General features: G+C 41.2%; 1 protein-coding gene across 1 annotated transcript in view; it reads right to left on the bottom strand.

Moving 5' to 3' along the window:
* The window catches only part of LOC134651649 (adhesion G protein-coupled receptor A3), a 35,114-nt gene extending 18,824 nt beyond the window's left edge, over positions 1 to 16,290 (bottom strand). The window contains exons 1-6 of the mRNA XM_063506749.1: positions 15,809 to 16,290; positions 14,985 to 15,050; positions 14,205 to 14,420; positions 10,219 to 11,093; positions 5,496 to 5,638; positions 727 to 897 (exon numbers count right to left, since the gene is read on the bottom strand). Of these exons, the coding sequence (XP_063362819.1) occupies positions 727 to 897; positions 5,496 to 5,638; positions 10,219 to 11,093; positions 14,205 to 14,420; positions 14,985 to 15,050; positions 15,809 to 16,047 (1,710 nt within the window). The 5' untranslated portion in view covers positions 16,048 to 16,290. The remainder of the gene's footprint in view (positions 1 to 726; positions 898 to 5,495; positions 5,639 to 10,218; positions 11,094 to 14,204; positions 14,421 to 14,984; positions 15,051 to 15,808) is intronic.
* Between the last annotated feature and the right edge of the window lie 380 nt (positions 16,291 to 16,670).

Raw genomic sequence — 16,670 nt, 5'->3', positions numbered from 1 at the left:
GAAGGTGAGCATCCTCGCGACGGTCCGGTTGGTGGTGGTGCAGTGCAGGCGCGGCGTGGCCCCGGCGGCCGCGCTGTATGCACCCTGTGGACTGACCTGCACGCTGGCGTGGATGAGCGCGTCGTGGAAGGTGAGCATCCTCGCGACGGTCCGGTTGGTGGTGGTGCAGTGCAGGCGCGGCGTGGCCCCGGCGGCCGCGCTGTATGCACCCTGTGGACTGACCTGCACGCTGGCGTGGATGAGCGCGTCGTGGAAGGTGAGCATCCTCGCGACGGTCCGGTTGGTGGTGGTGCAGTGCAGGCGCGGCGTGGCCCCGGCGGCCGCGCTGTATGCACCCTGTGGACTGACCTGCACGCTGGCGTGGATGAGCGCGTCGTGGAAGGTGAGCATCCTCGCGACGGTCCGGTTGGTGGTGGTGCAGTGCAGGCGCGGCGTGGCCCCGGCGGCCGCGCTGTATGCACCCTGTGGACTGACCTGCACGCTGGCGTGGATGAGCGCGTCGTGGAAGGTGAGCATCCTCGCGACGGTCCGGTTGGTGGTGGTGCAGTGCAGGCGCGGCGTGGCCCCGGCGGCCGCGCTGTATGCACCCTGTGGACTGACCTGCACGCTGGCGTGGATGAGCGCGTCGTGGAAGGTGAGCATCCTCGCGACGGTCCGGTTGGTGGTGGTGCAGTGCAGGCGCGGCGTGGCCCCGGCGGCCGCGCTGTATGCACCCTGTGGACTGACCTGCACGCTGGCGTGGATGAGCGCGTCGTGGAAGGTGAGCATCCTCGCGACGGTCCGGTTGGTGGTGGTGCAGTGCAGGCGCGGCGTGGCCCCGGCGGCCGCGCTGTACCACGCGCACGTCGCGCCGCCGAACCCCGCGCGCACGGGGAAGCTCTCCACCGCCAGGTTGCTCTGTAACGATAGACAATAACCGACGTGAGTTGGACTACCTGGACAAAACATTTTTAAAATTGTCTGAAAAAGATACAGGTTTGTGACTTTAACTAGTTTAACTATTAGTCGAGCCCCTCTTTGGAATCACTGAAATAAGAATAACATATTGCGTACTAGGTAGGCTACCCCGGGACCGCAGCCGCATCGGTTTACGTGAAACGTGTCGTAGCCGGACCGGAGGCGAAGCTTCGAGAGAAGTGCACTCGTATCGGTGGCGAACCGGTGGCCGTTAGCCCCGCGTTAAAAAGCGAGGCAGAAGGCCGACCCGGGGCGAGGACGAAGATAACAGAACTATAGTTCGTTTTTTTTTTGCATTAGAAAAAAGGTAAACAATCTTGGCGTGTCTTATTATTGAAAAACACTTTTGAAAAATAAGTCACGGCAAATATGTAACAATTATGTATGAATCATACAGGGTGGATTTTCTTTTTGGGTCAGTGAGGGCAGCTACCAGATCCCGTGCTGCGACGAGAAAACGGTCTTAGAAGACCTTCCTTCGATTTCAAATTAGGTTAGTTGTTGATCAATGAAACACTAAAAGTTCAAGCCTTCCTATCTCTGGTGTTTTTAAAGTTATGAGTGTGATATTTCGTATGAAGATAAACAATTTATGGCGTTCTTGGTTTCTACTTATTTTTACAGTTTCTGTATTATAAAGTTTTTTTTGAAAAATGAGTTTTGTTTCATTGTGTACTTGTGCATGTTTTCAATGAAACACTCTAATTTTTACAGTGAAACAGATGTAATGTAATATATATAGTCTACCATGAAACATCCTTAATAAACATTGAAACGTTGTAATAAATAAGTTACATTAATACATACATCCTTTCAATCAATTAATGAGAAATGAAAGGAGAACATAGTGGTAGGCTGAAATTTGTTATTTAAAAGGTTTCCGAAATATGGAATCGTTATAAGATTGCTGAAATATCTAAAAGCAAAAGACTTGTTTCATTGTACACACACCTAAGTTTCATTGTGAATCGAAAATCTGGTCGGCACTTACGGCATGCTGCGAGAAAGGCGCCTTTTATGTCCACGGAGCATGATGGCCAACTAGGTGGACGCGGGAGGGTTTTAAGCATCTCCATGCTTGATATCATTATTTATTTATTTATTATTGGGGTTTTGTGGGCCTTTGAGTGTCGCTTCGACCAAGCTATGATCTATTGTGACAGCCCTTTAAAGTTCACTACTGATGCCCGTTGAATCCAGGAAGCTCCAGATTCTTTGGGCCGTAATGCTCTGTACCTCATAGGGTTCCAGTATGTGTCGCCCTAGGTAGGTACTTCTTTTGGACATTAGTGGTCCGCAGGAACAGAGAATGTGCATAGCAGTCTCCTCTGATGCTTGATATCATACACTTTCTTGCAACATAGTGTTTATAAACGACTGTTTCAATGTTAGACATGTGACCTTAACCTTGCTATCAATGAAACATTCAACATATAAACTATCCTATGTCAGCCATTTCTAAAGTTAAGTATCTTATATTTTGTCATATGATAGACAAATTATTATCAATTTTCATGGTATTTTAGTTTCACAAATTTCGCACATAGTCTTTAATTAATTAAAAAAAATATGAGTTTGTTTCATTGTGTACTAATACTGGTGTTCAGTGAACATCATGTTTCATTGTTTACTACATAAAAATGTTTCATTGTGAGACTAGGGGGTGTTTTTTTAAACAATTAAAAAAAACTGCACCAAAGAGTGAAAGACCTGGGTATAGCCGGGTAAGCATGGCCAAACTGCCCTTAGCGAAAAAAACAATTTCCTTTTACTGGATTATTAACCTATGTATATGTAGTGCTTTCACCAAATATTAAGCCTGAAATGCTTCAGATTTAATAAATAAATGCAAAAAAAGAAAAATCATTTTTATTTTATTACAGCCAAAGTACTAATCCGATTTCTTTGTAATTTGGGTATGTTGTATATACAATTTAAGGTCGCTTTCTGAAAAAAATAATATTGAATTATCTCTTAAAATAATAGTAAAAAATTGAGATGAAAATTTTCAGAAAAATAAAAAAAAATACATGCGAGATAGCGACAGTTACCAAATTTACATATTTTATGTAGAATTTAATAATGTTTACTATATATTTTTTTCAAAAATTAAAATCGGGATTAACAGTGTGAAAAACTCGAATTTGTAACATCCCATAATACTCTCTCTTCATACAAAATAACTTGTACGTTATACTAGAAAGTTATATTCCCAACGCAATTTGAATTTAGAACGCGACTTATTTCGCTGAGCGCTGAGAGCCACGTTGTATGGGAACCTTGCACTTTGTGGCTATGCGCTGAAACTTGGCACAGTTGATACTTAGCTGGTCTTGAGTTGATAGAAACCGGGAGACATCGAGAGCCACCGCGCATTTAGTGGGGGGGAGGGGGGGAAGTTCGACGTTGCCGCGCTTCAATTAAAGCAACATTTCTCTAAAGCTATATATATTAGGGCATGTGATATATCATTTTCAGATAAATTAAGGATGAGGAATCTATTTTTAGAACATAAATAATGCACTTTCTAACAAAAAAATGAATAAAATAGAATGGACTAAAAAAAGGATTTTTGTTTTTTTATAATTACCAATTTTTTTTCAAAAGTTTACCAAAAATCTCAAAACAAAAAATATAGTCGTAAAGATACATTTATCTAGTTTACAAAAATATATTGTTTATTATATAAATCAGTTGAAACATGGGAGATATAAAATAATATTCAGCGTGGGTCAGGGTGATCTCAATGTATGATCGTCCGTGAAGTAGGGTTTAGGTACTATTTTAAACACACGAATGGTGAATATATTATTGTTTTAGGTCTGTTAGCGCCACTTGCATCATCCCAATACGACACTGTGTTAACAGTTTAACCGCTTAACCCCGGGTCAGTGGGATAATGCAAGTGGCGCGTAGTATTTTGAATGAAACAACGCAATGTACATTTATTTTATATATTACAAGATATAAAATCCAAGCCAAGCGGACCCCAGGCTCCCATGAGCTGTGGCAAAATGCCGGGACAACGCGAGGAAGATGATGATGAAGATCCACTGCACCGTCATACAAAGGTCTGAACATTTAAGCTGCCTGGTTTTCCAATTGCACCAGCCGCGGCACTGTTTTATGCATTTGGAGTATTTGCACCTGACAATTTCTAAACCGAACTTCCCACCCCCCTCCCGGCTCCCGGTCTCTAGCAACTCAAGACCAGCTAAGAATCAACTGTGCCAAGTTTCAGCGCATAGTCACAAAGTGCAAGGTGTCGTGCACTATCAAAGCAGCTATCATGCTAGGGCGCTAAGATATGGCCAAAATTTTGGAGGAAAAACTTGTAAAAGTACGTAAAATCCTGGTTGATTGTTTTGACTAGTGCAAACATTTCTTAGAGGGTTCATATTTTACATGGTGGTGATGCTAGCGTCTTATTCTAATGGCGTTATTTGCTTTTGGTGCAAAGTATACGGTTGTAGTATTGTTCTAACCTAAATAAGAATGAAGCTCGAGTCTCAACTTGTTTTGATTTTAGGCGTGGTCTTCTCTCCCAGACGAAAAGGAGAGGTGGCCAGTTCAAGTTAGGGTATCATGGCCATATGGCCGTGAAGGCACACAGTGATGAAGATGTATCTATCACGAATTAATTATTCCAAAGGTTATCAGATATCAGTGGCAACGTCCCCCATGCACGATAACGATTAAAATAGGGAAATGGAGTTCATTTAGAAAGATGTGCAGGTGTGGGAAAAAATATCACGTGTCTCTTCTCCTCCATAATTAATTACGTTGAGTGCGCTGTTTGCTGGTGGCCTAAACGGCCCTTGGGAAGAAAAGGGACTTGGGGAACAAAAATGAAAAATAAATTATACTCAAATGAAAAATTATGTTCTGGCCATCTCTCCTGTAATGGTATGATCATCACTCCCGGATACCTCGGGAGAGATGGCCAAATGTAAAAAAAAATTTAAACATTTTTTCAAGCTGTTCGCAATAGAAATATTTTTTTGTTCCTTTCATTTTCGAAAGTCAATTAATCAAAGTTTATGAAGAAGTAAATATTTCTTTAATTACAGGTAAACTTGTATGGGAAAAGTTTTCCTCGATTTGTGGCTTTTCTAGCCGGATTTTTTTTGGTTCCATACAAGCTTTTGATCCTCAATAGGAATGGGATCGATTTGCATGAAAAAAAAAGTTTGACAAAAATTACCTTTTTCTCGCACCCTGTATATTTTTTCTAAAATCTGTAAAAGCCAATCTTCATTATTTTAAATTGAGGGAAGGTCTTCTAAGACCGTTTTCTCGTAGCAGCACAGGATCTGGTAGCTGCCCTCACTGACCCAAAAAGAAAATCCATCCTGTATACAATTATTCTGCTTTCATAATTCATAAAGTGATTTTTAAAAAGTGTTTTTCAATTAAAATATACGTCAAAATCGCTTATCTTCTTTCTAATGCTAAAAAAACGAACTATAAGAGCTTGGGATATAAAACCCTCGGGTCAGAGCTGGGCTCGGCCTTGTGGTCCCTTGTTACCAGCGTACCTTCTGCTTGTTGTCGTGTCTCGGCGCCAGGCGCTCGGCGGCGCGCACGAGCGCCGTGCACGCGCCGTGCTGGGCCTCGGCGGCGGCCATCACCGCCGGCGTCACGTTCATCGCGGCGCTGATCACATCCAGGAGCGCGGAACCTGAACACACCCTACTTACTCAATATAACCAAACAAAAGATCTTCTTTCCTTTGCCGAGGGCGACAATGTACTATACAGGGTGGATTTTCTTTTTGGGTCAGTGAGGGCAGCTACCAGATCCCGTGCCGCTACGAGAAAACGGTCTTAGAAGACCTTCCCTCGATTTCAAATTAATGAAGATTGGCTTTTACAGATTTTGGAAAAAACATACAGGGTGCGAGAAAAAGGTAATTTTTGACAAACTTTTTTTTTATGCCAATCGATCCCATTCCTATTGAGGATCAAAAGCTTGTATGGAACCAAAAAAAAATTCCGGCAAAAAAAAAGCCACAAATCGAGGAAAACTTCCCATACAATTTGTATGAAAATGAAAACTTTTATTTTTTACATGCTATTTTTGTATGCCAATCGATTCCATTCCTATCCAGTATCAATAGTTTCTTTGGGGTCAACTTACGGTAATGTACTAAAAAGCCACAAATTAAAGAAAACTTTTTCCATACATTTACTATGGACAAAACGTGAAATTTAATGCACATTTTTCTATCTGGCCAATCAGTCCTGTTACATTTAAGGACCATAATACTGTATGAAGACATTGCTGTAGGACTGATGGGAGAGATAGAAAATAGTGAATTAAATTTCACATTTTCTCCATACTAAATGTATGGAAAAAGTTTTTATTAATTTGTGGCTTTTTAGTACTTTACCGTAAGTTTACCCCAAAGAAACTATTGATACTAGATAGAAATGGAATCGATTGGCATACAAAAATAGCATGTGAAAAATAAGTTTTCATTTTCATACAAATTGTATGAGAAAAGTTTTTCTCGATTTGTGGCTTTTCTAGCCGGAAATTTTTTTTTGGTTCCAGACAAGCTTTTGATCCTCAATAGGAATGGGATCGATTGGCATCAAAAAAAGTTTGTCAAAAATTACCTTTTTCTAATCATAATCATAATCTTTATTGTTTGTGAGAAATGGGTTACATTGCCGGTAATTACTATTGTAACAATATTTCATGGACTCACCAAGACTCTACCTTTACAGGTGTACAAACAAATATTTCCTATGTTCTCGCACCCTGTTTGTTTTTTCCAAAATCTGTCAAAGCCAATCTTCATTAATTTGAAATCGAGGGAAGGTCTTCTACGACCGTTTTCTCGTCGCAGCACGGGATCTGGTAGCTGCCCTCACTGACCCAAAAAGGAAATCCACCCTGTATTGCCATTGAAGGTTGGAGAAGACTTCGATGATGGTACTTGCGTTTAACTTTTAAAAAGTAAGGCCGACGAAACCGTTCCTGAATTACATGGCGATAGCGGGCGACTGTAATCTCTCGTATGCGATAGGGATACACACTGTAGGGACATATAGTAACGGCACCAGTCATGGGACATTTAAGAGGAAATTTGGAGTATTTGTGATATTTCCCTGATACATGTAAAAGTTCTACCGCTTAGCTTGTTAAAAGATGAATATCCTATCCTTCTTTCATGTTTCAGGCGTGTTGTATCAAAGATAATGCAGTTAGTTTCCACATAATTAATAAATTAAAAGTATGTTTTTTTTCTCCAGTCATGGACACCAAAGCTCCAGTAATGGAACCTCGGTAATGGACGTGGATCCAGTAATGGGCCCCCTATAATGGGCATACCCTATCAGTATAAGATATTGGAATAGGGAATAAGTTTTTGGCAAAAAACTAGTTATTAGTCATTTTTGTCACCCGATTGCATTGTCATCCGATTTGCATACGTATCCAAAATTTCAACTCAAATGCCATTTCCAAGATTTGAACCACACTAACTAATACAGGGTGGATTTTCTTTTTGGGTCAGTGAGGGCAGCTACCAGATTCCGTGCTGCTACGAGAAAACGGTCTTAGAAGACCTTCCCTCGATTTCAAATTAATGAAGATTGGCTTTTACAGATTTTGGAAAAAACATACAGGCTGCGAGGAAAAGGTAATTTTTGACAAACTTTTTTTTGATGCCAATCGATCCCATTCCTATTGAGGATCAAAAGCTTGTATGGAACTAAAAAAAAAAATTCCGGCTAGAAAAGCCACAAATCGAGGAAAACTTTTCCCATACAATTTGTATGAAAATGAAAACTTATATTTTTCACATGCTATTTTTGTATGCCAATCGATTCCATTCCTATCCAGTATCAATAGTTTTTTTGGGGTCAAAATTAAATTTCACATTTTTTCCATAGTAAATGTACCTATGGAAAAAGTTTTTATTAATTTGTGGCTTTTTAGTACATTATCGTAAGTTGACCTATTGATTTGTGGCTTTTCTAGCCGGAATTTTTTTTTAGTTCCATACAAGCTTTTGATCCTCAATAAGAATGGGATCGATTGGCATCAAAAAAAAGATTGTCAAAAATTACCTTTTTCTCGCACCCTGTATGTTTTTTCCAAAATCTGTAAAAGCCAATCTTCATTAATTTGAAATCGAGGGAAGGTTTTCTAAGACCGTTTTCTCGTCGCAGCACGGGATCTGGTAGCTGCCCTCACTGACCCAAAAAGAAAATCCACCCTGTATACAAACTAACAGGGCAAGTTAAATAAAATTTTGTAAAAACGATATTAATTTATCCGAAGTCCGAGAAGACCTCCTGACATAGTTCGTACATTATACTTCTGTATTGTTTAAACATGAAATTACGCCATGGCAAGCATCATTATGTAAATTATCCCATCATAGGAGGTATGCAGTTTTACAGCTCCTATAATGGGATTGGGCAAAATACCTCTATTTTTTATACATCTCTAGAGTCACAACATAATGTGTTGTATACCTTATCTCATGGCAAATGCAATTAACAAAACACATTCTAGTTTACACCAAGTAATAATTAATTACAATTTAATATATGAACTCACCTCTCTTAGCGAAGTTGTTAAGAATTCTTACTGGTTATTTTTTCCAGTGACACGACAACTTTTGGGTTGGCGCCAATTTCTTAAAAATTAACCGAAATTAATAAAAAGTAAAACTTAAACAGCTCTATGACTCTTATTTATGGTAAAATATTGCCAGTGTTTATAAACTACTTTTACATACTTATTTTAGAGGATTTGTGGTTTTATGTCCCATTACCGGTTCCACGTCCATTATAGGGTCCATTACGTTACACTTTATAAAACAAAGTCCCCCGCCGCGTGTGTCCGTTTGTGTGTTTGTATGTTCGCGATAAACTCAAAAACTACTGAACGGATTTTCATGCGGTTTTCGCCTATCAATAGAGTGATTATGGAGTAAGATTTAGGTATATAATTTTTTAAGGGTTTGTGTAACCCGTGCGAGCCGGGGAGGGTCGCTATCGCTAGTAATGTATATACGTGATAAAAAAAGCTATGAATATAGAGGATAGCGACAACTTCATTCCTGTTTGATACCTAGTTGATGAGTTCGGTGACGATTAATAATTTCTTAACACGTTCACTGCGGCAAGCCAAAACCTTTACCTAAAATGTAGTGCGTTACGAGGCCTAATCCGCCCCGTAGTGGTTTACACCGTGGTGCGTTACGGGTATAAAAGTGTCCCGTACACCCAAGTCTGTTAAAAGGGCTATAAAGTCCTGAAATATTATAGTGTATAATTTATTTTTTGACAAGTTTAAAGACTATGAAATTACCTACGTCAAGTTCGCTTCGCATGTAGACACGATAAAAACGCATGAAAATATGTATATAGAAATGAAATCACGGGGTCATTTTCACCCCGTATCGCACTAAAATTGAAAACCTACGGGGCTTATTAAACCCCGTAACGCACATACCTTAGTAATGTCGATAAATCAATAGTGATGGGAAATAAAACAAACGATATTTTAGTGTTTACTATATAAATAATTAGATATAGTTTTTCAGGTTGAAACCTAAAGTTTTATTAATAAAAACGTCACTTTCCGACACAACATGTCTGAAACTGATTGGTGTCAAAATTGACTACTGAGCAGCGGTCAACAATACGGTACATTCAGTGATATGATATGTTGTGAAGTATATTAGTTGTTCTAAATTATACCAATTGTTAACTACATTGTTTTTGCAATATGACTATTCTAGCACGCGTCTAGAACGCATTATTTTGAATTTACCGATAAGAAGTCTTGCAACGATGACTGCACTAGTGACTCTGTGGTCATAACCCCGTACGGGCCAGCTAAAATCTATACGGGGTTCACTGGAACCCGTATCGCACTAGAAAGCAATTTTTGTTCCCTGGTCGGTACGGGGTTCCTGCGACCTCGTATATTTTGAATATACCACTTGATTATACTATTGACAAGAAACTCAAATGTATATTTGTCTTTATCGTAGTCATAAAAATAATGAAGATACAGCTTCCGCACCAGCGAGTAAGACACGATTTTTAGCCTCCGCACTGAATGATGACATCGTATGGGGTTCAAAAGCCCCCGTAACGCAGTGAACGTGTTAAACTAAAAATGTTTCGAATCCCTGAAAGTTTGTTCACATTACTTTGGCTTCATTCTAGTTCGACAGCTCCCGCTTAGGTACAGAATAGAATTAAGTGAAATGAAACATGAAATTGTACCGACCCAGGTCCGGCTCGTCGTCGACGTAGTGCATGTAGTTGTCGAGGGCGCGCGCCACGAACATCACGTCGTCCGGGTCGTCCACCAGCGCCAGCGGGTACGTGTTCTCCCGGATCAGCGCCGCCAGCCGCTCCGTCGCGTTCACGGCCGAATACTGCACCAGACCCAGGTCCAGCGACGCAAACTGTTGCAGCAGCTTGGTCACGTTGCTGATGTACGCGCACCGAGACGTGTCGGCGGGCGACCACGCGCCCTCGGCCCCGCAGACGCGAGTCGCCACCCCCGCGCCGGCGCGGCACGGCACCTCGGCCGTGTGGTTCAGTAACACCTGCGGCCACGAATACAGCCCCTTGTTGTCCACGCTTACGTCGGTGGCGCAATACCGCGTGGCGTTCGACAACACGGTCACTCTGACGGTCCCGTTGTGGCGTCCTCGCCCCTCGTCGACGTACACGCACGTCCAGTCCCCGGCGTGGTGGCTCGTCACGTTCGGGAGGTAGGCGGTCGTCTCCGCGGCGCCCTCCTCCGCGACGGCCGTGCCGGTCACGTTGACGTCGCAGGCCTCCAGCGACGGATGATGCCACCGCAGCTCGTACTCGTGGAGGGCGGAAGCGAAGGGCGCGCTGCAGGTCAACGCGAGCGCGTCGCCCTCGAACACGAGCTGGTCCCGGTCCGGCCTCGTGAGCAGCGCGGGGGGCGGCGGCGCGCCGCAGGCCGCCAGGTCCAGGAGGACGCGCAGCTTGCGCAGCGGCCGGCCGGCGAGCGGCTCCGGCGCCGCGCACCGGGGGCTGCCCTGCAGGCGCACGCCGCCGCCGCGCACCCACGAGCCCACCCACACCAGCGCGCAGTCGCACACCAGCCGGTTCTCCGTTATGTCTCTGTGCGACGGTGAAACGTGACCGGAGTGAGACGAAACGGAATAGACTAAAACGTAAATAAATATTCATAGACCCGCTAGTGACGTGTTCGATCGATTATTCTTCATTTCGCGACGACTTTCCGAATTCATTTCATTTCAATAAAAGCGGCCAAGTGCGAGTCGGACTCGCCCATGAAGGGTTCCGTATTTAGGCGATTTATGACGTATAAAAAAAAAACTACTTACTAGATCTCGTTCAAACCAATTTTCGGTGGAAGTTTACATGGTAATGTACATCATATATTTTTTTTAGTTTTATCATTCTCTTATTTTAGAAGTTACAGGGGGGGGGACACACATTTTACCACTTTGGAAGTGTCTCTCGCGCAAACTATTCAGTTTAGAAAAAAATGATATTAGAAACCTCAATATCATTTTTGAAGACCTATCCATAGATACCCCACACGTATGGGTTTGATGAAAAAAAAATTTTGAGTTTCAGTTCGAAGCAGGGATGTTGCGGATGCAGATTTTTTGACATCCGCGGATGCGGATGCGGTTATTTAAAGGCTCACATCCGCGGATGCGGATGCGGATGTCAAGATTAGGACAATTAGAGACGAAGAAATAAATACTGTATTTAACAGAAAAATTACTGAATATTTATTAGACAGCTGCTTTTACACACTGCAAGAGTTCTTAAATACGAGGGGTGTTCAATATATTCTCGGTATGAGAATGAAAACAAACAAGTACGAAAAGTTTGATATTTTTATTTTTCAATATACTCCCCCCCTATGTTCATACACTTAAAAGATCGATCAATTATTTTTTTTAATCCTGCATAAAAATATTTTTTATCTTTGGTGTAAAAATGCTCCTCCACTGCCGCCTTCAATGCTTCATCATCGGAAAATTTATTTCCACGCAGATCCTTTTTAAGATTGGGGAACAAAAAGAAGTCGCTGGGGGCTAAGTCCGGACTATACGGTGGGTGAGTAACAGTTTCAAACCCACATTCAACAATAGCTGCCTTGGCAATATGAGCAGTATGGACGGGGGCGTTGTCATGCAGAAGCATAACACCTTTGGTTAACTTTCCTCGCCTCTTTTCTTTGATTGCATCCTTTAATTGACGTAGAATGTTAGCGTAGTACTGTCCTGTGATATTTACACCTTTTTCTTTATAATCGATCAGTAATACTCCTTCACAATCCCAAAATATCGTGGCCATGACCTTGCCAGCTGAAGGGATGACCTTAAACTTCTTGGGATGAGCTGAACCCTTAATGTGCCACTGCATGGACTCTTGTTTACTCTCTGGGTCATAATGATGAACCCAGGTTTCATCTTCAGTAACTATTCTTTGCAGCACCTCATCAGGATTTTCACCGCACAGGTCAATAAAATCGGAACAACAAGCTACACGCATGTCTTTTTGAAGCCGAGTCAGCATTCGCGGAAACCATCTTGCACTTTTGACATATTAAGATGGTCATGGATAATATCATGTACGGTACCAATAGAGAGATTGGTTACTTGTGCTATAGATTTTACCTTCACTCGACCATCTTCCAATATAAGTTTTTCCACTTTATCAATATTTTCTTGTGAAGTAGCTACTACAGGCCGGCCAGGTCTAGGGTCGTCTTCAACACTCTCCCTTCCACGTTTAAACTCGCTTGACCACTTTTGAATGGTAGATAAAGAAGGAGCAGACTCACGGTAAACACAATCCATTTCCTCTTTTATGGTTTTTTGATTTTTACCCTGTTTTGTCAAGAATTTTATCACGCATCGATGTTCTAATTTAGTTAACATTGTCAATTCCCACATGATGTTCATGTTTGTTCAGCAATTGCAGAAAAACAAAAGAACATCTCGGTTCGAATTATACTTTTTTTTAATGTCAATGAATAAACCTTAGCGGCCAGTAACGAAAGAAATTTTAGAAGAGGTTGTAAGATATCAATACCGAGAATATTTTGAACGCCCCTCGTAGTTAATTATAGTAATAGTATTTAGCATAGTATTTTAGATATCGCAACTTAAAAATATTTGTAACTGTTTTTAATAATAATTATGATGCACGATCGCATGGTCATTATAAGAGATAGCTTTAAGTCATTATAATTAAGTTAGATTTAAGTTATATTGCAGTGCCCTACAGGGTTTCATAGCTGAACCAATAAAATGTACCAACCTGTATAACCTATGAAAGCAATAAACACACTGATTACTGATTACTGATTACTGGTACTTAGAAAACGTCAAATATTACATTTTTAGTATTCTTTTATTTAAAAAAAAAAACGAAACATTTAGTATTTGAGGAAGAATATCGGTGCGTTATATTTAATAAACAGTAACTACGCCGACTTTTCTGGATCTAGACGATTTCGTTATAGGTAATGACGAAATTACCTAGCACTTACGCCGCCGCTAAGACGTTCCTGTACCAACTTGTTCGACATCCGCATCCGCATAAGCTCCGCATCGATTTTATGCGGATGCGGATGCAGATGCGGATGTTGAAAATAATGCGGATGTTCCGCGTTTGCGGATGCGGATGCGGATGTTCGCAACATCCCTGGTTCGAAGTATGGGGAACCCCAAAAATTTATTGTCTTTTTTCTATTTTTGTGTGAAAATCTTAATGCGGTTCACAGAATACATCTACTTACCAAGTTTCAACAGTATAGTTCTTATAGTTTCGGAGAAAAGTGGCTGTGACATATGGACGGACAGACAGACGGACAGACATGACGAATCTATAAGGGTTCCGTTTTTTGCCATTTGGCTACGGAACCCTAAAAACGATTCGATTCGCTCGGTAACTTCGAAGCGTAAAGTGATTCAGAGGAAAATAAGGATGGAAATGGATGTTCTCAAATAGTCAGAATCCTTTTAGAAATTATTGAAGAGCTCTATGGGTCATATTTCTCGACTGATTTTTGTGAGCGAGTTCGATAATTAAGTATGTAAATTTATTGGTGATTCGGCTTCTGGTAATTTCTCAAAAAGGGCCTCGGGAGTCTGTTAGTTCTACGACGCCACGGGTTCACGTAGCCATTAGTTTTATGAAAGCGCTTCTGCCTTGAGTAAAGTCAACATAAATATGCATAGTTACAGCTGCTTCAAGGCGACGAGATGGTGGAAGGTGTGCGGCGCGAGGGTGGTGAGCAGGTTGTGGTCGAGGTAGAGCCGCTCGAGGTTCACGAGCCCCTTGAACATCTCGCGGCTGACGGCGCCGATCTGGTTGTGCGACAGGTCCAGCCGCGTCACGCCCGTGATGTTGTAGAACGCGTCCGACTCGATCAGGCTGATCTGGTTGCGGCTCAGGTCTCTGCACAGACACGTCATATTCAAATGAAATCATCCGGTTGCTACATCCTTAGATATATTATTATTGACGTTCACATAAAAATGTAATGAAATGATTGAAATTTATATTTTGTTGACACACAAAAAAGAAATAGATAAATAAATTAAAAACTAATAGTCATTATTCATTCAACTCAAATTTATTTATATAAAGAATCATTAATTATATGTCAATACAAATCTTACAATCTACAATACAATACAATACAAATATAATAAATAGTCATTATTGTACATTTGTTTTCTGAGTGTACCAACTTAAGGTGCGCTTTGACATGTCTTGTTACTATAGGTGCAACTATACATTTTATTGGGCAAAGTGGGCCCTTGTCTAAGGCCTTACACTTAAGGGGACCCTCAAAGTCAACCTTTTTATAACTTGAAAGTACACATAGAAAGAAAAGGGTCTCTCTGAGGCAGACTTTGCCCACAGCTAGGTTAGTTCCTGCTACCTACACCACTGTTCTGTGTCGGCTCAGCCGTCTCTGGTCAATGTCATTAGAAGACAGAAACGCGATTAACTTACAGTTTCTGTAGATTAGGCAGGTGCAGGTCTCGCGACAGAGTGCTGATGGCATTGCCTGACATGTTCCTGGAACACACAACAAACATAACATTTGGTGAGTCAAGTTGCCAGAGTTTATCAAAATGACCACAATAGTAGATCAGCTTTTTTGTGTTATTAAATGTAAATACTCATAGACCTACAGTAACTATACACGTTATATGCCACCATTGCTATTGCAATTCATATTTTAACTTTTAATATAGTCTACAAAATACTTTAACTTAACAATATCTAAAGTCGGAGGAGATTTTTAAGAGGTTTGCGACTTTAGCTGACAATATAATTATGGTATTATAAAATGCTGAATCTGTCACAGAAATATTTTCATACAAAGGTATCAAATTCTCTATATCAAAAGAAACTGTAAATAACATAAAAAACCAAATGGAAAAGAAGCAGCTTAGCACAACATTGTCAAATGTGGCATGCATGTTACCAAACAGCTAGTTCATAAACTGTACTAATAGTAAAACATGTTTTTCCCCATGGACAAATAACATTTTCTAAATCCAAATTGGTTGTTGACTTTAGTTATAAAACTGTCTGGGTGCCTTTGATAACTCAGCCTGGACACTCCTCTGGCACACAACAAACTAGGACAAATAAGAAAACCTGAATGAATGGCAGCATAGATACACTAGATTTGAATCCTAACCTACATCGTTAAAACATTTACTGATAAGATCTGACAATTTTATTACGGTTTTTCATACCCAACGTATAGAGCTCTCATTTAAAAGTATGATTTAGTTGAAAGTTTTCTTGGATAAATGGTGACTTACAAGCTGACAACGGAGCCAGTGACGTCTGTGAAGTCGATCTCCTTGAGCTCGGAGATGAGCGCTGGCGGGCCGCCGCAGCGCAGCCGGAGCGGCTCCCCGGGCGTCGGCGGCGCCTCGCCGTCGGCCCGCGCCGCCCCGCGGCACGAGCACAGCGACGGGCAGCCCGCCGCACAGCCCCACCACACCGCGAGCACTACCACCACGCACCTCATCGCGCCTATTTCTGTTAAAACACCCATTAATCCCGTGGCACTAAGCCAAAAGCGAGCAAAAATCACATTTTAACAAATACTTTGGATGGAGATACGTCAAGTTTCACTATTATTCTCGGGCGCGACGGCTGAATCTAATCGATAACCGGCTAAAACTGAGAGATACTTTTTGTCATGATGCAGTGTTTTGTTCAGGAATGCAGATAAATAAACAATAGATACAAGTATTTTCCCGACATTACGACGATGTTTGGTTTCTCGAGTGTCTCGACTGACTGATGATTGGAACCGATAATGTACAGCTATAGTACTGTACGACCAACTTCTTAATGAACAGCTATGGTTAGGCGCATTCCGACAAATTGCGATAATTATTATGATTTCGTTCTAATCCTTTTTCTGATCTAATAATGGATATTCAGATCGCACAATTTTACTTACATTTAATTTTAGCAATATATTTTTTGTAATTTATTTCACAGTCTTGAGACTTACCAAGCTTACCAAGTTTTTAATCATAAATATAATTTTAGATATGTTGGTATGCAGATATTTTTTGTTCTCTGTATCGACATACCATGACCACATACAGAATTATCATGAACTTAAAAGAGGATTCCGCGGTTGGTTGGGATGGCATCTCGAACAAA

The sequence above is a fragment of the Cydia amplana genome, chromosome 10 (genome assembly GCF_948474715.1).
Source record: "Cydia amplana chromosome 10, ilCydAmpl1.1, whole genome shotgun sequence".
NCBI lineage: Eukaryota > Metazoa > Arthropoda > Insecta > Lepidoptera > Tortricidae > Cydia > Cydia amplana.
Note: the sequence above shows the minus strand (reverse complement) of the source record. Positions and strands in the feature narration are given on the sequence as shown.